Below are 22,569 nucleotides of genomic sequence, written 5' to 3' on the forward strand. Positions count from 1 at the left end.
TTTTTATTTTATTTTCACCAAAAGAAGATATGTGATGTCTAAACAGTATATATTATATGGTCACACATATTTTTGGTTAAGGAGACATTTCAACCTGGCTTAATCCAGTGTTCAGATATATGATATGAAAATGTATGCAAATAAGCAAATATTTAATATGATACTGCATAATTTGCGTAATCTAAACAAAGCATTTCTGAAAACTCTGTTAACATTTTTACCTGGGGTGTCTCCTATTACAGCCTGAGTGACGCTGAGCTGACAGAATGCAGTACTGGTCACACTGGTTGAACTGGCCTCAGGCCTCTGAACAACCCCAGGTACACGTCACATCACAGTCTCTTTACTCAATTCTACAAACACAGTTGTTTTATTTCCACTTTGATTATAGGGAGATGTCTCTCAAAATATTAATTTGTACCCAAACATTTTACATTTTCAATTTGATTTCTCACAAAAATCTCTCCCGAATGTGTCATTAACCAACAAGACTACGACACCACTGTTTTGCAATTACACTTGTGTGCAATATGTAAATTGGAATAATCTATTACAAATTTAAATGATTTTTTATATTTTTTGTGCATGCCCATTATCTGATAGTGTTTTATATATTTTTTCTCTATCTTCACTTTTGCTGTAACATTGTGAAATGTCCCCCATGGCACGAATAAAGGTATTCTGATTCTGTGACTCAAACACAAACATCAAGACAAGGGAATATGCTTTAGAGACTACATAGTAAATAGTTTTTGTAAATCACCAATGAAATACTTTACAAGGAAATAAGGTAGTGAAGTTCAGGAATAAGGAAATAACACATTTGTGCTTTATAGGGACCTACAAATACATTACTTTCTTGATAACCCAGTAGGCCTCACATATATTTAACAATTACATGGGCCAATTGAAGAACTTATGTGTCCTTTGAATAATGAAAATGATTCAAACTTAGTGTGACACAGTGACAAATTGAATAGAAGCATGCCCAACATTCTTGCACTTTTTGTATTTAGTGCGAATGCTATGCCACAGCATTCCACTATAGTTCTTCGAATCTTTATTCTTCCCCTTATTATTATTTCACCAATACTTTGGCTCTCCATAACTTCAGCTTATTTTCAGCTACAGAAACCATTCAAATATTAAACTATTCAGCCTTTTCAGGAATCGATGGGAAACCTTCAACTTTTTAAAAATATTTTATACTTTTTGAAATATTCAGCTTTTTAAACTCTTTTTTTTAACATGGAAGTCAATGGGAGATGCCTTCAAATCCTCTTTTCCTACACCTTGCGCCAAATGCTACTCCTTCCACTTTCAGCTAGACACTTCATTCCAACTTTAAAATGATCACAACACCTTCAGCTATTCAACATTTTTGAGATATTTAACTTAGTTTGGAGCTTGGTAGTGAGGCCTTTTTCAGATTTTAACATTAGTGTGGATGGAGCAGCTCGTTAAGTATAGAGTGCTTTGATCTCAAAACAGAGTGCAGGAGCTCTTGAAATTCTCCCCAAAAAATGTTTTAAACTTGCCATAATTCCCAAACCCTACACTCCTCAGACATATTTTTTTTCATGAAAAACATAGAAAAACCTCTCCTAGGTTGGAAAATAAAAAGAAATTAAGACAATTAAACAAAATGCCTCTTGAGGGCATGAAGAGACACAAAGTCCACCTAGCTCCCAATTGATTTCCATGTTAAATTTTTCCGGATCTTTCTTCAGAGCAGAGAGAAGTACACTTTAGACAAACTGCTCCCATCTCCACATTTTACTCACAAAACCAAAAAAACAAACATACATCAGTTCATTGGGGTTCCCTGATGCTCACGGTCTGGTCATTTTTTTATAGGAGCCATAGTTTTTGAACAGGTGGCAAAATTGTCAGATATAATCCTCAATGCATTCTTAATGGGCTGCAGGAACCATTCAAATATCAAACTATTCAGCCTTTTCAGCACATGATGGGAAACTTCAACTTTTTCAAAATATGTTATACTTTTTAACATGGAAGTCATTGCAATGCATTTGAGCTGTAACAATTTGATTCAAATCATTCCACTTTTCTGCATTTCTCTGCTAAATTCAGCAACACTTACTTGGTTTTTGTAGCTAAAAGCAGCTACCATTCAGCTAATAAAATATTCAGCTTTTTCTGCATTTTCAGCTAAATTCAGCTACAAATGTTCACAGTTTACAGCATTCGCACGCATTTTCTGCAGGAAATGCATTTTCTAGTTTCTCTCTCTCTTTCTCTCCCTCAATTTCTTCAAATTATACAATCTGAATGGAATGATATTTTTTCATTTCAGGAGTGATATTTTTAGTTTATTTAACGTAGCCTACTTTTGCTGAGAAGTCCAGTAGATTACTTGATTTTCAGTTTTTGAGAATAACTAGGTTCATCGAAAGGGATGTTCGTTTTTCTCACCTGCACTATCAAGATGTTGTAATTTCTCATTAAGAGGGCGGGGACAGAAACAAGAAGAAGACGACACCGGAAAAAGACACATTTGTGTGTTGAACAAGACCAGGAAGAAGGACTGAGACGTGCAAGTAAAGGTAGATTACTTTTATGTGTAATTAATCATTAACCATTACTGTTTCGTGGATATTAATTTTCATTTTAATAACGTTAAGTTTGGAGATCAAAAAACGGTTTACGTCGACAGTTTGCTGGAACGTAAAAACCTAGCGCTAAACGTAGTGAGCTTTTCCCTGGCAGTTTAACTTCATTGCGACTGTGTTTCCTCAGGACATTTTTAAATATTTGAACTTTAATATAAATTCCTCATACATATTAATGAGAATGTATACATCCGTGTCGTTTTTTGTGACGGATATTCTTCCCTATGCTAACGTTTATCTATGCTTCCTAAAACTTCCACGAGCCCAGTTAACGCCTGCTTTAATTCATGACTATAATGAGTCATTAAGGAAATAAAAGCAGTATTTACACAGCTACAGGCAAAGGTAACATTACTTTTCGATATCAGTTTACCTTAACTCACAACACTTTACCTTGCCCAACTGAGTATTTTCACACATGGGACATGTTTTTTTTTCTCATACTTTACCATTCTTAAGTCAAATAGGCCTTAAGGTAGATGGGAGACATGATAGGAAGTTAACCTCAGTTTAAGAGAACACATTACAGATTTCTGCATTTGAACAGAGCAAGATTTGCTTCCTGGGCTCGTTCTTGTTAATGAATGATGAATCTTAACCTCACTGTTCAGGAAAGGTAGAACAGATTTCAGACCGATCCAGTGATACAGGTTCAACTCAATTCTGGATGAACTGGTCCACATTTGTCATTCATCCTGTCTTCATGGCTAGTTCTTACATTTTTATTACATTACATTACATGTTACTTGTTAGACGCTTTTATCCAAAGCGACTTACATACTCAATACTGTGGGCAATCCCCAAAGGAGCAATTTGGGGTGAAGTGTCTTGCCCAGGGACACAACGACATGCTGCCTGCAGTGGGGTTTGAACCTGTGCTCCCCTGATCCAAACACCAACGCTCTACCACACGCCACACATTTGACCTAAGATATTGTTTGAACTACTATTTGCATACATAGGTGGTCCATCACAGGACACACACAATGCTTGGTTATGGTTAATTCTCTCTTCCTCCTTCCTTTTATTCAAACACAAAAGCTCCTTATTACGACCATTGGTGTAAAGTAACTATGTACATTTACTCAAGTACTGTGCTTAAGTACAATTTTGAGTTACTTGTACTGTACTTTGCTACTTTATACTTCTACTCCACTACAATTCAGAGGTAAATGCTGTACTTTTACTCCACTACATTTATTGAATTCCTTAAGTTACTCTAGTACAGATTTGGATTAATGATGTGAAATATAATCAACACTTAAATCAGACTTTAGTTCCACCTGGAGTAAATTCACAAGCTACCCTGCAGAATACAAAGTCATTCAAACTAGCTGCACCTTTACCAGCTTTGACAACACTTTAATGATCAATAATTATAAAACATATAATGTATATTATTCTGAAATGGGCCAATCTGCATAATAAGTACTTTTACTCGCGGCACTTATAGTATGTTTTGATGCCAATACTTTTCAATGCAGGACTTTTACTACAGAGTATTCCTACACTCTTGTATTTCTGCTTTTACTTAAGTAGAATATCTGAGTACTTCTTCCACCTCTAATTACAACCAGAGGGGTCCAGGTGAGGGGTTTTCGTGTGTGGTGGTCTATAACAAAAAGAATGCAAAAACAAAATAAGAATCCCAGGAACAGGTTATATTTATATTATAGCCAATAAAGAAATTAACAATCCAACTGATTATGTCTTTATAAGTCTTATCAACAAGTTAAAAGAGTTTTAATAAAACAGTCACACATGTACAGTAATCACACATGCTGCTACACACACACTTACAGGTCATCTAAACATATCAGAATGCTAAAAGTTACAACAGTTTAACCAAAAAGAAGAAGCTAATGTTTAGCTTCTTCTTTTTGGTAAAACTGTTTGAGCTCAGCATCTAAATATTCAAGATTCAAGATTTAAGATTTAAAGGCTTTATTGTCATGTGCACACTGCACAGTAGCTACAGTGTAGAAATGGCAATGAACATCGTAAGTCCAAAGCTCCTCCAACAATTCAGCATTTTATATTAAGGACATAAACAATAACATTAAATTAGAATAGTGCAAAATGAAACGGAGTAGAATAAAAATAGTGCAGATTATGTTGCAAGACCAATGTGCAAGTAATGCAGATGAAGTCAACTATACTGTACATGTCAGAAAGGAAAATAAAATACAATAAGCTAAATAATGCAGAGAATGTTGTAAGTGACCAAGTAAATGCAGGAGTCATGTAAATATATTTAGATATACAAGAACAGAATGCAAATTCAAATATTGTACAGTAAAATAAAATACTAATACCAGCCTTAATGAACACAAAACATTTAGTAAAGTCAGTAAATGCCCCATTCCGTTGTAAGTAAGTGGTTCGTGTCACTACATGTTTATCATAGAGGAACACGACTCACACCACTTGGATGTGGTTTAGACTCAAGCCGCTTTGTGTTCCGTTTGTCTGTTGAGCCCGAGCCTTGTCTCTTTTCATGTTCCTTACTGACTGTGCAGAATCTTTACGCTGCAGTGCCTCATTCTACCAGTGGGGGGCACTGCTACCACAGTCAACAGCCTTTCTAACAGTTCTTCCAAGCATTGCATTCAGTTTCCAACATACAAAGCCTTGGAAAAGTCTCTTTCTTGGTCAACCTGCAAAAACCCCAGAAAGGCCTTTCATGAAATTCTGTATTATGAAACATCAGCCTTAAAGGTGGAACATTAATACTTGATTCATGATCTCTTTGGCATGGTTTTGTATCCTCGTTTAAAGACCTGATCACTCGATCAGAATCAGAATTCCTTTATTAGTCCCATGGCGGGGAAATTTACAAAAAGATGTATGGTTTGTTTTTCTGCAGGTCAGTCAAGATGGGGGCTTTTGCTAGCCTGATGAAAGGTATGTTCGGTAGTAAAGAGATGAGGATCCTGATGGTAGGACTGGACGCTGCTGGAAAGACAACCGTCCTGTATAAGCTCAAACTGGGAGAAGTTGTTACAACAATCCCTACTATTGGTGAGTCCTCTGCTGCATCTTCACAAGTTTCCAACTGCATGGTCTTCTTACCAATGCCAAGATTTAAAAAATCCCTTTTGTTTTTACCCTTCATCCCCAGGTTTTAATGTTGAAACGGTAGAATACAAGAACATCAATTTCACAGTGTGGGATGTCGGTGGTCAGGACAAGATCAGGCCGCTCTGGAGACATTACTTCCAAAACACACAAGGTCAGAAACTCCCTAATTCCACCAGATCTCTCAGTCTGTTGTCAACACACTGTTGGTCGTATCCTCCATTGCTTGTGAAACTTGAAACCACTCTCCCTTACAAACCTCACGTCTTTTCCCTTTTTAGCCGTCGTCTTTGTAGTGGACAGTAATGACAGGGAGCGAATTGGTGAGGCGAAGGAGGAGCTGATGCGGATGCTGGCTGAAGATGAACTGGCAGATGCAAAGCTGCTTGTTTTTGCCAACAAACAGGTAAATATGTGTTATTGTATGATCATTAGTGGAAGAACATGCATGGCACCAGGAAATGATGTTTGCCTTTTTCTCTAGTTGCTATTTAAGTATTGTGTTTACTGCTCTTTCAGGACCTTCCCAATGCCATGAATGCAGCTGAGATCACAGACAAGCTGGCCCTTCACACCCTGTGCAATCGCAACTGGTATATCCAGGCAACATGCGCCACTACTGGAGACGGTATCTACGAGGGTCTCAACTGGCTTGCAATGACGATAAAGAAAAAAAAATGAATCATCACTCCATCTCCTCTCTGCAGTTTAACAGGAGACTGCTCTTTTGTTCTCTTTTTCTCTCTTTTCACTAATGCGCTGTATCCTTTGACCATCGCTCCCGCATGGTTTCTTTTTAGAGGGGCGAATGTGAGTCAGAGCAGCCATGTTGTGCATTGAACTGTTAACCTTAACCCCTTACTCCGATGTTCCAACGTCCCACAGCACAAAACAAAAATCTAAGAACGACAGATATGTGTACCCATTTGTTGAATCATTTCTTCAGTTTTTAAATCAAATTCAGACCCATGTCTAAAATGAATTGGGTCTTGAAAAGTCTATAAATGTTACAGGGTATGTTTGCACATATGAAAGTGTATTGAGTGAGGCTGTGTTGTTCAGTTCCATTGACTAACTGGTGAGGCCTTGAACAATTATTAAAATAGAAAATTGGACTAGTGCAATATCAAAATCGCCGGAGCTGCAATAATTGTTCAAAACTAAATATGTATACAATTCTGAAGTAAGTATTGTATTGTTATAGAGGTCCCTTCCTACAAATCATACCCTAAGGACTTTGTTTGGTACAGATCCTTGCAAAGGAATCACACCATGATCATTTTAATATATTTTCATTTGATTAGATTAGATTATTTTATCAAATCCATGTAATTAAGCAAAACGATGCCAAAGTCATAATTTCCTCTTCTATTGTTAACGACATCACAACTGCAATATCAATCATATAGGATATTTTTCCACTTCACTCTGTTTTTTATTTTATTTTTGTATTTATTTTTTATTTTCAGTTTTTTACAGTTCTTTTGGTCTGTTTTACATTTTTGTATTCCTCTTTTGTTACTGTTGTTCCACGTACAACCTGTTTTACTTGGCAGCTAGTTACAGGTCTGCAGTCTTTTGGTGAAAATACTCTTGGGACCAATTGATAATTGATCAAATTAGTGTTCTCTTGGGAAGTTTGAGTAATGGGTCGACTGTCTTGGGGTTTTTCTTTGTCTTTACTCCAGGTATTTCTTCAACACAAGTAGAGTACATATGGTACAACAAGAAATATAAATGTGTATTATATAATGTAATAAAATGTATTTTAACTTGACGTCCTTGTTCAGATGTTGGTCAGCTTTAATTTACATGAATTTTCTGTGCAGATGACAAGGTTGTACATGTACAAAGGTTTGTCTTTCTACCTTCAACAATTGCTTTAAGCTCGTCTTTTGACATTTGATAAATGCACTATAGTAAAGAGATTTACTGGCCTTTTCATTGTAATACCTTAAATATATATTTTCAATATTAATTAAAGTACTAAAAAAAACTAATGCCCCACAGATAATCATTTTAAAATTCTCTTGCAGTAGCCAACAATTTGTCTGTTGAGATTCATATTCAGTACAAACAGAAAAATGTTTTTGGATCAAACACCTAGGCAGTGCACAATTCAAGTATACCAAATTAAATGGTTTAATAAACAAAAAAGACCACAATAAGCAAAGAGTTAACTTGGTTAAAAGTCAAAAGTTGTTTTATGAATTTGTCTTTTTTTATTTTTCATAACTTTATTTACTTTATGATTGCCATCTTATTCCTAAAAACATGTTGACAATTGATTTTTTAATGGCTAATGATAGTTTTTTCTGATTTATGGACTGATAAAAAGCACAACATAAAATGTACTCTAACATGTCGACAAAATGAAACTTGCTTGATCCAATGTTCAGATTTATAATCTGTAAATGAATGCAAATTATTAAATATTCAACAAGATAATGTATTATTTGCATATTTTAACACAACACTTGCAAAAACAGTTGTATGCAAGGCAAGTTTATTTATAAAGCACCTTTCAACACACGGCAGTTCATAGTGCTTTACAAAAAGGAAAGACATTAAGAGCATTAAGAAGTAGTGCAGCAGAAACACATACAAAATGGCATTTAGAAACCGTCATTCGAAAGCAAAGACAATAAAAATAAACATGCTAATATATGAAATACATGAATAAAAGTTACAGTGCAGTTTAAGATGTGAATAGTTCAATTAAAAGCAGCGGCAAAAAGAAAAGTCTTCAGCTTGGATTTAAAAGTAGTAAGAGTTGTAGTGGACCTGCAGGTTTCTGGTAGTTTGTTCCAGATATTTGGTGCATAATAACTGAACGCTGCTTCTCCCTGTTTAGTTCTGACTCTGGGGACAGAAAGCTGACCAGTCCCTGAAGACCTGAGAGTTCTGGATGGTTCATCATTTGTATATCAGAAATGTATTTTGGCCCTAAACCATTCCATGCTTTATAAACCAGCAGCAGTATTTTGAAATCAGTTATTTGACATGCAGGCAGCCATGTCTGTCATGTGTTGCCAGGGCTTGGTGCGGGGGAGAAGCCTGGTGGCAGAGTTCTGGACGTATTGAAGCCTCTCCAGGGCTTTGCTTGGAACCCCGGGCAGGACTCCATTGCAGTAGTCCAGGCGGGAGGTGATGAAAGCGTGTATGAGGGTTTCTGCCACAGAGTCAGAGAGTGAAGGCCTGAGTCTGGAAATGTTCAGAGTTCTCACAATTTCCCACATCCACCACAACCTCTGCTGTTTTAAATGTGGGACTGCATTTGACAATTTCTCGAGCTTTCTGCATTCATGACAACTTCACTTGTGGTCTTTTTAGCTCTTTAATGAATTAGAAAGACCCCTGCAATTGTATGTTTTGCAGACCTGAGGTGGTACAAATCTGTTGAAAGTGAATTCTACCGGCCTCATCCACAAGGCCCGGGACCCCAACTGACACTTTACCTCAGCCACATCATAGACTCTATGCATTACATTAATGCACACCATGTACACAACATCTGTTTGTTTTTTTGTATTACTGCACATATTTTATTCCATTCTATTTCAATGTAAATACTGCTATATTTTAATATATTTTTTATAATTTGTTTATGTTAATATAGTTTCCTTAAAATAGTTCTCTATCTGTGTTTTTCATTTTTGATTTACTTTTATGTATGCACCATGACACCAAGTCAAATTCCTCGTAAGTGTCAACCTGGTAATAAACACACACACACACACACACACACACACACACACACACACACACACACACACACACACACACACACACACACACACACACAGCTGCTGATGCTGCTAAAGCAATACATAATTAAATGATACAATCAACCTTATCTGTAAGAATGCATAATCGCTTTGTAACAACACCAAAACAATGACCATGCTTCTGACACACACAGCTCTAATTTCTCTCACAGAGACTCACCATTTCTTAACTCTCACATCTGACATTAACAAGTTAAAACACACACACACACACACACACACACACACACACACACACGCTTTATACTCTTACATTAGACTCAAAACAAACCCACAGAAGAACAGAAGCACAACGTTCCCTGTGTGACTAACGTTTACAACATGATGCAGGGGTTCCTTCCTGTTCCGGTCACACCGGTCTGACATCAAACTGCTGCTGGTGTAGCTTGTGGATGTATAATAAGAACTCTGCTGGTGTAGCTCATGGATGTATAATAAGAACTCTGCTGGTGTAGCTCCAGGCTCCATTATTTATTTCCTGCTACATCTTAGCAAGAGATGCCTTTTTCATCTTCTACAAGTTCACCTTTTCCAGCTCTGGTTTCAATGTCATCCCGGTTTTACGGTCTACTGTCTGTAACAGTGTTGCAGCAGTTTTCATCACTCTTTGAAAAAGAAGAAGAACATTTATTTGACCTTTTATTACTTTAAACTCGATGTTTAAGTTTCAGATGTACAAACTACGATGGCCGGCAGGTGCAATCGCGCTACAACACATGTTTTTCTGAGAAAAATGAGAAAATCTGAATTTATTTAATTGGTCTTTATTCTACAAATAAATAAAAAATATATATACAACATTTCAAATATCTTGTTTCAGAGATATTTTTATAATAAAATAACTAAAGGCTGAGAATTTCACTTTTGTCCTCTTAAGGCAAGGCAAGGCAATTTATCCAGTAGGGCCAACACAATACATTTTTGCAATGGTCAAAGTGAGAAGAAATACAAAAACACACAAAATAATTAAAAGAAAGAAAACCATGTTTAACAGCTCGAAAATTAGAAAATTAAAAATGTAAAAGCCATGTTAAAAATAAATGTTTTTAGACCTGATTTAAATTATTCTAAAGTGCTAGCCATTCTCAGATGTTATGGGAGTTTGTTCCATGCATTAGGAGCATAGATGCAGAAGGCTGCTTTCCCACGCTTTGATCTCACAAATGGAACAGTGTGCTGGCCTGCGCCTGAAGACCTTAAGGGGTCTGCTGGGTTCGTACCGCTGAAGGAGGTCCTTGATATATTTGGGTCCTAGCCCGTTTAGTGCTTTATATGTGTGCAATAAAATCTTAAAACCACTTATCTCACTTACTGAAAGCCAATGCAGCGATCTCAGCACTGGAGTGATGTGATCTGTTTTATTTGTCCGGGTTAAGACTCTGGCAGCAGCATTTTGAATTAGTTGGAGTTTACCGAGTGATTTTTTTGTGAGGCCTGTGAAGATGCTGTTGCAGTAGTCAAGCTTGCTAACGACAAATGCATGGACAAGTTTTTCAAGGTCTTGCTTGGACATAAGGTCTTTAATACGCGAGATATTTTTTAGATGGTAGTAGGCTGATCTGTTGATTGCCCTGATGTGGCTGTTAAAATTGAGGTCAGAGTCTAAAATTATACCTAGTTTCTTGCTTGACTTTTCGGTTCGAGTAATAGTGATTCCAGGTGTGCAGAGACTTTAATTCTCTCTTCTTTGGTTCCAAAAACAATTACTTCGTTTTTTTTTGTGTTGAGCTGTAAGAAATTATGGCACATCCAGTCATGTATTTGTTTTAGACATGTGATCAATAAATCAGTAGGACCGTATTCATCTATGGAAAGTGATATGTAGATTTGGGTGTCATCCGAGTAATTATGATATGAAATGTTGTTATTTCTAATTATTTGAGCAAGTGGCAGCATGTACAAATTGAATAGAAGAGGCCCGAGGATCGACCCCTGGGGAACTCCACATGTCATTTTGGTTCTGTCCGATGTACAGCTACCAATTGAAACAAAATACTCTCGGTTTTCAACATAGGATTTAAACCATTTTAGGACAGTGCCAGACAGACCCACCCATTTCTCTAGTCTTTCTATTAAAATATTGTGATCTACGGTGTCAAACGCCGCACTGAGGTCCAATAGAACTAAAACTGTGGATTTCCCACAGTCGGTATTACAATGAATGTCATTTAAAATCTTTAATAAAACCGTCTCTGTGCTATGACGAGACCTAAAACCAGATTGGAAGGTGTCTAAAATATTATTGGTGGTCAAAAAACTGTTAAGTTGTAGGTAGACAACCTTTTCAATTATTTTTGCTTAAAAATGGTAAATTTGAAATTGGCCTGTAATTACTGATTGTCAGTGTATCGAGGGTGTTCTTTTTTAGCAGCGGCTTAATAACTGCAGTTTTCAAGCCTTTGGGGAAGTCACCTGAATGGAGCGACATGTTCACAATCTGCAGTACATCTGAGGCAATATAGCAATAGACACTTTTTAAAAAGTTTGTCGGAAGACTATCAAGACTACATGTAGTTGTTTTTAGATGGAATATAACGTCTTCAAGTGTTTTATGGCTGACTGGAACAAACTCTAACATGTTTGCTTCATTAATTATTTGTCCTTGCAACGGGAACATAGCAGGGTCAAGACTCGGAATTGAGGAATTGATATCTTGCCTGATCTTTAAGATTTTTTCTGTGAAGAACAAAGCAAACTCATTACATTTTTGAGTGGGGATTAGTTCAGGGGCTATTTCCATTCTGGGGTTAGTTAACCTATCAACAGTAGAAAATAATAAACGAGAGTTATTAATATTTTTGTTGATAAGATCAGAGAAAAATGATTGTCTAGCTTTCTTCAGTTCAAGACCGTATAGGTGAATAGTTTTTCTTTGTAAATATCATGATGTATCTTGAGTTTGGTTTTCCGCCACCTGCGTTCAGCTTTCCGGCATTCTGTTTTTTGAAATTTCACTGATGGCGAATTTCTCCATGGTGCTTTTATTTTTCCATAGATTTTTTTAACTTTCACGGACGCAATGGTGTCAATGATATTGGTCAGTTTTGCGTTAAGTATCCACCAGATTACTAACAGGGTTTGGTGTGAGAGCAGGCGCGGCTAAAAAGGCATGGATAAATGATGTACAGGTATTTTCATTTATATACCTTCTCAAAGTTACATCTGACCTAGTGTGGATCACATCAGTGACAGACATCTCAAAGGAGATACAGTAATGGTCAGAGAGAGCGACATCAGAAACAAACACTTTGCAGATATCAAGACCTTTGGACATAAGTAAATCCAGTGTATGGCCTTTATAATGAGTGGGCCCTGAGACATGCTGAGTCAGACCAAAATTCTCCACAGTATGGAGCAATTCTCTAGCATTTTTATCGTTGGTGTTATCCACATGAATGATAAAATCTCCAGCAATAATTAATGAGTTAAAATCAATACATATGATAGAAAGCAGCTGTGTGAACTCATCTAGAAAGTTTACTGAGTATCGGGGGGCCTGTATATGGCTCTGCTGCTGACAGTAAAACATCCACTTCAGACGGTGAGACGTTTGTCCATTCCTCTCTCAGGACGTCCTGTAGTTTGTCTCTGACTGCTGACAGGGCCGCCGTCACGTCCTCAAAGTAGAGCAGAGGACGGATGCTGGATGAGTGTGTAGGTTCACTGAGGGCTGACAGTGAGGGGTAGCTGTGCAGAAACTGGTTGTGACCCTCTGTGTGAGAGAGCAGCTTCAGCTCAGCGTCTCTCCTCTTCAGCTCAGCCATCTCCTGCTCCAGCTTCTCCTGAAGCCCTCTGACTCGACTCACTTCACTCTTCTGCTGGGATCTGACCTGCTGCCTCACATTAGAGCTTCTTTTCTCCATCAGACAGATCAGCTCAGTGAACATCTTCTCACTGACCTCCACTGCTTTATCAGCAGAGCCATTGACGGCCTCCACCTCCTGCTGAAGCAGCTTCACCTCCTTCTCTCTGTCCTGGATTCTCTGCTGGATGTTTTGTCGACTCCCCTCCAGCTTTCTCTGCCTCGCAGTCCTTTCTGCCGCAGCTGACACTGTGTCGTGGCCTTTATGTTCATCCACAGAGCAGAGAGAACATCTTCATCACCTCGTCGTGACGAGAGCAGATGTTCTCCTGGAGCTTCTTCGAGGGCTCCACCAGCTTGTGTTTTTCAAAGGCAGGTGAATCATAATGAAGCTGGAGGTGTTTCTCGCAGTAAGATATAAGACACATAAGACAGGACTTACAGGCTCTCAGTTTCCTCCCAGTGCAGACATCACAGGCCACATCTTCAGCTCCAGCATAGCAGTGATCAGCAGGAGCAGCTTGGAGTCCAGTCTCCTTCAGCTACTCCACTAAAGCTGGTAACATGGTGTTTTTCAGCAGGACAGGCCTCGGTGTGAAGCTCTGCCTACACTGAGGGCAGCTGTGGATCTTCTTCTCATCCTCTCCATCCCAGAAGCCTGTAATACACTTCATGCAGTAGCTGTGTCCACAGGAAGTGGTCACCGGATCCTTCAGTAGATCCAGACAGATGGGACAAGATAAGATTTCCCGGTCCAGCTGAACTCCTTTCTGCGCCATTTCACCTCTCAGTGGCATCGAGTGTCTGAGTTTCACTTCCTGAGAGCTGAAACTAGCTGTAATCTGAACTGTGAATGTGGCTGTCAGCTCTTGTACTTTACCCATATGTTATTACACCCATCCTCCTCAGTGTGGATCTAAAGGGGAGGAACCAGAAAATACAGAGTGGAGCTGGCTGTGAATTGTAAATTCAGGCTTTTGTAGCACACAGCTCCACACTCATGGTAGCAGTGGTGTAAGAAGTATATTCTACTAAAGCAAAAGTAGAAATACTACAGTGTAAAAAATACTGTGTTACAAGTAAAAGTACAAAAGCATCGATATCAAAATATACTTAAAGTACCAAAAGTAAAAGTACTCCTTAATAATGGCCCTTTTCAGAATCGTATATATTGAGTTTTACTATAATGATTATTGATGTGTTTTATCATAGTAAGTAAATGTAAAGCTAATTTGAATAACTTTATGTCCTGCTGCTGGATATCTTCACCTATAAATACACCTCAAAGTGTATTTAATAATTGATTTATCTTTTTGAATAATCTAATAATCTATATCTAAGTAGTAACTAAAAGCTGTCAAATAAATGTTATGGAGTAAAAAGTACAATACTGGTTTCTAAAATGTAGTGCAGTAGAAGTATAAAGAAGCATAAACTGTGACGTATTGGCATCAAAAAATTGTTAAAATACCAAAAGTCAAAGTACTTAATCGAGAATCATATATATTGAATTACTGGATTATTTATTTATTCTTTTCTCCTCCTCACTGGACATTTTGGCCACTGCTCCCCTACGTTGGTGTACTGTAGGGTTCTTTTTTTAGAGGGGTGTTTGTGAAGGTGAGTAAGGAGTTACCACAACCTCCTTTCCTTCTTCCTTGGTGTCCACACATCCAACAGCACACTGAAGCTCAAATAATTACACAGTATGTTGATCCTTAATCTTTCAGAATTGTTGTTTGAATCCTAAATCTGTGTGCTGCAAGAACCTGCAGGTCCGCTGCAACTCTTACTACTTTTAAATCCAGGCTGAAGACTTTTCTTTTTGCCGCTGCTTTTAATTGAACTATTCACATCTTAAACTGCACTGTAACTTTTAACTTTTATCCATGTATTTTTTCTTTTAATGTTTATTTTATTATCTTTTCTTTTTAATGACTGATTTTAAATGCCATTTTCATAATGTCTTCCATTTTTGTAAAGCACTTTGAATTGCCTTGTGTTGAAAGGTGCTATATAAATAAACTTGCCTTGCCTTGCCTTGCCTTGCCTTGCCTTGCCTTGCTGCTCATAATGTATTTAGACTATTCTCCTAAAGAGAGATTTTTGGTGATGTGATGAAAAGTGTGAGAATAATCTGGCAGAATCGATACCTTTAAAAAAAAAAAATCATTGTTTACCTCATCTCAGTATTCATTTAATTTTGTCATAAGCAATTAGCAGGAGAAATATACATATTTTGTAAATGGACAAATAATAAAGGTACTGTTGCATTTCCTGAATGTAACCACTGGATGGCAGTAAATACTAATTAAAGAGAGGAGAAGAATAGCTCACTGACATTTCATTTCTGGCAAATACTTTCAAAATAAAGCAACCAAAAGAGGAACAAATATTCAACCGAAAGACATAGTATACCATCTGCCTTGACACTGGTTTGAACATCTTGTCGACCAATCTCCACACCATAGAACCACTCTTTCATAGATACAATTAAAAACAAAATGGAAGTAACTGTTGACTCATTTGTAATATTTTCACTAATGACACATTGAACATTCATTAGCTAATAAGTAAGTATATGTGGCTTCACACTGCACTATAAGAGAGGTCTTGAATTCAGAAACTTGTTGGAGAAATATTTAAAATTATCCATTCAGCAATAAATGTATATTCTTTTATGGGAAATGTATGGAAAAACAAATGGAATTATTTATATTGAGAATGTATTTTGTTCTGTTCAACATTACAATTGGCTTGGAGGATGAGATATTTATTAATAAAACACATTAGTCCCAGGATCCAAACTTCAGGGTACAGTTGGACAGATGGTGGCACAGTGAAACAAGGGTCTTTTCCCGACCATCAGAGAGCCTACAGACCACAATTAACCCTCCTCTTCCGCTCCATCTAGATTTCAGGTGGCCAATTCTCCATAGAGTTGTTACCTTGGAAACAGCACCTTATGTATTTATAGAGAGAGTAGACATGGAAAAGGGAGAGCAGGAGACAAGACCGTGATACAGGTTTTCATCTAGCTTGGATTGCAGACAGATATAAGGACTGGGTTCTAAGGCTTTTATTTAGTTAATTCTCTCTAATTGACTACAGGGTATAGTTTATGATTACATCCTTGTAGGCACATCATCCCTCACCTCGCAACAGCTGCCCTTTTATTGGAATTAGAAGATGCTCTATGACCTGATCCTATCATATTTCTATATGAAAGAACTTTGTAATTAGGTGGAGCAGATGTGAATATCATCTTCAGACAGCTCTGTGGATCTGAATGTCTTTCACTGGTTCAACACATTTGTAATCAAAATCACCACATCTACCGTGCCATCATCTATTTCCATCTCACACACACTCTGACTATCAAATAAAAAAGTGACCTGAATAATTCTAAAAGGATATGTAGACTCACACACACTGCTCTACACTTAACCTTTGGCAGACGCCCTCTGCGAATCCACTACGTCTTTCATTGATGTATACATTTACAGCATATTAACCTATTTTGTTCACATTATATATGCTTCCATTAGGCAATATTATAAGGAATCATTCTGCAAATTTCCATTGTTATGCGGATGATGCTCAACTACATTTATCCATCAAGCCTGATGAAACCAATCATCTAAATAAAATTCAAGACTGCCTCAAGGACTTAAAAACATGGATGACCTTAAACTTTTTGATGTTAAACACGGCCAAAACTGAAGTTATTGTACTCGGCCCAAAGAATCTATGAAACAAATTATCTAAAGATATACTAACTATGGATGGCATTCATTTGGCCTCCAGTAAGACTGTAAGGAATCTTGGTGTTATATTTGATCAGGATTTATCCTTTAACGCCCACATAAAATCAATCTCAAGGACCGCCTTCTTCCATCTACGTAACATTGCAAAAATCAGGCCTATCTTGCCTCAAAACGATGCAGAGAAACTAGTCCATGCATTTGTTACTTCAAGGCTGGATTATTGTAACTCTCTATTATCAGGGTGTACCAAGAAGTCAGTTAAGTCGCTTCAGCTGATTCAAAATGCTGCAGCACTTTGCTGCTAACCAGAGTTCGGAAAAGGGACCACATTACTCTTGTTCTGGCTGCCTTACACTGGCTCCCTATAGAACACAGGATAGAATTTAAAATTCTTCTTCTCGCCTACAAAGCCCTTAATGGGCAGGCGCCATCTTACCTTAAATAACTCATTATACCCTACTGTCCTACTAGGGCATTGCGTTCCAAGAATGCACGGTTGTTGGTTGTTCCTAGAGTCTCTAAAAGTACAATGGGAGCCAGAGCCTTTTCTTATCAAGCTCCACTTTTGTGGAATCAGCTTCCAGTTTGTGTTCGGGCGGCAGACAGCCTATCCGTTTTTAAGAGTACGCTTAAGACCTTCCTTTTTGATAAAGCTTATAGTTGATAAAATAATCTAATAAAGAGTGCATTGACGTAGACACGTTGTGCCTCTTCACCCATACATTTGAGTTCTTACTCTTTTTCCTTACTGATGGTATGTCATTTGGTTGTGTGTGTAGACGGTGGAAGCAGGGAGAGGCATACACGTGCCTTGATCCCTGCCGAGTCGACGCACAACTGTTGATTGGTGTCAGTGCCCAAAAACGTTTTAGGAGCAATGCGCTCATGGTATAGATGTGGCGCATACATCTTAATTCCTACTCTTTTCCCTCACCCTAACCTAAGGGAGTGCATGTAGACACGTTGTGCCTCTCCACCTCTGTTCCTTACGTCTTACTTGCTACCCCTTTCCCTCAACCTATCCTAAGGGAGTGCATGTACGTAGACACGTTAGTTTAGCTGCTATAGGCTTAGACTGTTGTGGGACACCTTACTTCTTCCTTCTGTCTGTCTGTACCTGTGTACTCTCATGTTCCGAATAACCCAGCTTCCCCCAAATGTCTTTTTGGTGTCTATCTACGCCGGGATCCTGAGTCGTGGCTGATCCTGTTGCTGCGGTCCTGTGTCCTGGATCCTCTATCCTGAGTCCTGGATCTGAGTCCTGGACTTCGAGTCTTTTCTGAACCTGTCACTGTGGTCCTGCCTGACTCTCATCATACTACTTCCCTGATGGCTCCCACAGGATTGTTGACATCCTCGTGGATTCATCTTCTTTTTCCAAACATTTGGTCTATGCTGTAAATGTATTATCTCTTCGATTTACACACGGCATCTATTGCACGTCTGTCCGTCCTGGGAGAGGGATCCCTCCTCTGTTGCTCTCCCTGAGGTTTCTCCCATGTTCCCCTTTAAACTGCGGGGTTTCTCTGGAAGTTTTTCCTTGTACGATGTGAGGGTCTAAGGACAGAGGGTGTCGTATTGTCATACTGATATTCTGTACAAACTGTGAAGTTCACTGAGACAAATGTAACATTTGTGATATTGGGCTATATAAATAAACATTGATTGATTGATTGATTGATTGATTAACCCTTTGTTAACCACACTATGACTTTTCAGCATCCCTATTTGCACAAACACTGTAACCTCCTGTGGTGGAAAGTAGCAAAGAACATTTACTCAAGTACTCTGGTGAAGAGTAGTTCTTGAAGTTGAATATTCCCATTTTATGCAACTTTAAACTCATAGTTTAAGAGGGAATTATTGAACTACTTATTTGACCACATTTAATTTGCAGTTTTAGTTATTAGGTACATTAGAGTTAGAGTCACTAAAAAAAGGGCCCCTGGTCATGTCATTCTCCCCTAAACTTTGCATTAAAAGTTATTCAGTTATCCACGATTAGATTATTTAACCAAAAATGAAAACACATTTGTTTCGCAGAACTTTGTTTTTTATTCTTTCTTACAGCTTCTCAAAACTCCTTAGCTTTATCTTGTGTCATTATGTAGGGTCCCTTTCCCTATATATTTTAGGTAAAACTAGCACCGTGTTCTGCTACACAAGTAAAATGCTGCTTATGCAATGCTGCATCAGTATTGACAATCTAACAATGTATATATAGCTTTACTTGCAGTGAAATATGTTGACATTATTGAAATGCTCCGTGCACTGATGACCTCTATCCCAGGGGAGCTGAAGCACTGCGCCATTGATTGTCATCGACCAGCTTTATCAATTATCCACCTGTGAAGATCATTCAAAGGATATTGTTAATATATTGAAAAAGGAAAGGAGGCAGCAGAAGAAGAAGTAATCCCCAGTACATTATCTTGTATCTCATCACTTTGACTTTTGCCTCATATGAATGTTGCACAACAACAAACAACAACAAAGTCTAAATGGTTGTCGTTTTATGCTTAGCTAAATGTATTTAATGCGTGATAATATAAATATGTGGTCCTATTTACTGCAGGGATTAAGTCTTCTGAAAGTGCAGGTTAATCATCTAACATTTTCTCTCTACAGGCTCTGTGTATGTGTAACAGTAATGCCGGTCATTTTTCACACATTTTCTTGGCGTACGGAAGTCACAGAAGGCGCTCAGCAGTGTGCCTGTTGCTGGGCTGGTATTTCAAATCCTGTCCATCCACCCACACAGCACAAAGGAAACAGAGTTCACCAGCAGGGACTGCACCTTTCCATAAAGACAAGTCATCTATAGCCTTTAACATTGCCATGGAAACACAGGATTTGTCCAGTTGATTGGCAGTGTACTAACGCTGAGGCCAAGAACTCTTTAATTTCATAACATGGCTAAATCCGTCTGGAAGACAGTTGAAGAAAGATGTCTGGAAGAGAAAAGACAGATCTTTTAATATAAATAAAACGTTGCCAATAAATGCAGTCCCCATTGAATTGTATTAGTTTGGACTTTTTTTTAGACCTATTAGTATTTACCCCATGTATACATGCACATTTTATTAATAATTAATCTTTTTGTTGTGGTTTAGTACAACAACAATTATTTATTGGACATAGGAGTTCACAGGTCATCAATATCTCCTACAGTTGATGGTTTGACCTCAGGCTTTTTCACATATTGTGTCCTTGAGTAAGAAACTGAACTCCAAGTTTCTTCCAATGAGCAGTGGTGGATAAAATATATGTTGCCTTAAATAAAACTATAGCTACAATTATTAGGGAAGGCAACCTATTGTCCTTTTTTTGTGACTCCTTTTGTATTGTTGACCTTTTGATTTTTTCATATCTGGGCGTGCCACCATATATATTTTAAGCCACATAGGCAATTTCTGCTTCGTTCTACGTTTACCTACTTTGAGGATAACATTATGAATACTCCTAGGCCTATGTGCTATTCTATATTATTTTTGCTTTTGGCATTTTAAGTAGGACATTTTCAGGCTTTTGTAGCCTACTTCAGTACATTTCCCAATGCAGGACCTACAGCAAACACTTTAAAATACACTTTGATTGTGATAATAATAATAATTTTAGAAAAAGGAATCGTCATCAATACTCGATATTCGGCACACGCTGTAACATATTCATCGGACCCTTTAATTTGAGGCGGTCTAGTTAAATTGCTCCGCACCCTGTTTGGCCTCTGTTTTGCTTACCTGTCACTTGATCGCTTCTAACCCACTTACTTGGTTCTTCCTCATGTTAGATACCCGCAGCAGAGTTCAAGACAAGCCAAATGCCAAATGGCAAATGGCAGAGTTATCATGTCGTAAAGTAAGTATCGAACTTTAATTATGAGGTTGTGCTTAGCTACCATGTTGGCTACCTTATCTAGCTATGCTAAATGCTACCTGCCGTGTTAGCTAATCACCGCTCTATGCCACCTCATTTGTATATTTGTATGATTGTGAATGTATTCATCGTAGTTTGCTGTGCTCATTTTTCATAAATTGTTTGTCATATATGCAGAATAGTAAACAAGTCCCAAGTTTTGCATTCAAACTCTTAGTACAGTTGGCCTAGTGTAACGTTACTTTCAAGTAGATATTATTTCATATTATATGATTGAATAATCGTTTTTTTCTTTTTACTGACGCACATAATTGAAAGCAGCCTTTTATTGCTGTCGCTGGTCAAGTTGGAGCTAATTTCAATCTATATGTGATTTCAATCTATATTGCTGGGTAGTTTAATTGAATTGATATCAAAATTGATAAACTAAGCATATGCTTTGCAAAATCCTAATCTGCAGCAATTAACTATTGATATAGTCAACACAATAAAATTAATAATACAACATTTCCATTGAAATGTTGGGGATAAAAGCAAGTTTAAATTAAATGGTCATACAGTACTAAAGTAACTTTAAAGTACCTACATTTAGTTGTTTTCTCATGTTAAATGTTGATATTTTGGTGACTTGCAGTACATTTAACTCTTGGTTGTCTCTTTTGGGCTTGCCCATTGGCAAATAATGGTCTCTAGTAGAAAGTAATAATGTGTTTTTACTTAAGGGATGTAAACATCTTTGTCTTAAACATAGTAGATTGTATGGTTTCTGTAGTTTAATATTTTCTCTTTTGTTAGGGCTTACAATTTTGCTACAGTCCGCTGTATTCCTTGCTCAATTTAGGCTCACAACCATATTTTGGTGGTCACCTACTGTAGCTCATATATATATTTCTTAAGAAGAGGTGGTCTGCTCCTTACTCTTAACTTTTGGCGGTGTTGTTAAGTTATAATCAAATGCCAGAGTCAAATTCCTTGTATGCATGAGCATATCCGCCATTAAAAACTGGTTCTGACTCTGATGTGTCTCGGTGTTCTGCTGGGCCTCAGGTGGTTTACTGACTTCCCATCAATCTCAATGGGCAACTGATGCCCCCTCCTCCCAATCAGTGGTAGCTCAAAGTGAACCCCCCCCTTTCTAGCCAAGAAGAGTATTGGCCATGCTGTCTGTGCGCCACCCAGAAGATTGTCAATAATAGTCTGGTTCTGTATCTAATTTAGTTTTATAGCAGACATTTATTGTTGCTCTTTGTGCCAGCTGACAGAATATGGCTCATTGGCTCCCATAAACATTTGTCTCTATTGTCTCCACTGGACAAAGGGTCATAAGTGCTTTAGCAGCAGTAACTCTGCACAGATCTGCAAAGTTTGAAATTGTTAGATGATACATGTTTGTCATTGCCTATAATTGGAACAGTCTTGGTTCACTGTGTGTATTGGAGGTTTGTAGAGAGGATTGTTCTCATATTTGACAATTAAAATGATATGATGATGATGATTTCTTCTTACCTGTTCTTTTTACACCACAAGCATATTAAGGATGGCATGGAATGTTCCCTACCCGTGAAAACCCCTTTGTCACAGATCACACAAATAATAAGTGTGATCTGTGACAAATAATAATTTGT

General features: G+C 37.7%; 2 protein-coding genes across 2 annotated transcripts; one reads left to right on the forward strand and one right to left on the reverse strand.

Moving 5' to 3' along the window:
- The first annotated feature begins 2,457 nt into the window (after positions 1-2,457).
- Positions 2,458-7,488, forward strand: arf2a (ADP-ribosylation factor 2a). The gene is made up of 5 exons (XM_034143034.1): positions 2,458-2,567; positions 5,500-5,654; positions 5,755-5,865; positions 5,993-6,117; positions 6,231-7,488. The coding sequence occupies exons 2-5, from the start codon at positions 5,510-5,512 to the stop codon at positions 6,390-6,392; spliced, it is 543 nt and encodes a 180-aa protein (XP_033998925.1). The 5' UTR covers positions 2,458-2,567; positions 5,500-5,509; the 3' UTR covers positions 6,393-7,488.
- Positions 7,489-13,447: 5,959 nt separating this feature from the next.
- LOC117493457 (tripartite motif-containing protein 29-like) lies at positions 13,448-14,080 on the reverse strand. The gene is given in 3 exon segments (XM_034144019.1): positions 13,448-13,805; positions 13,939-13,996; positions 13,999-14,080. Coding segments are annotated over 3 exon segments (375 nt in total). The 3' UTR covers positions 13,448-13,570.
- Positions 14,081-22,569: the final 8,489 nt, after the last annotated feature.

Source organism: Trematomus bernacchii, unplaced genomic scaffold (assembly GCF_902827165.1).
Source record: "Trematomus bernacchii unplaced genomic scaffold, fTreBer1.1, whole genome shotgun sequence".
Classification (NCBI taxonomy): domain Eukaryota; kingdom Metazoa; phylum Chordata; class Actinopteri; order Perciformes; family Nototheniidae; genus Trematomus; species Trematomus bernacchii.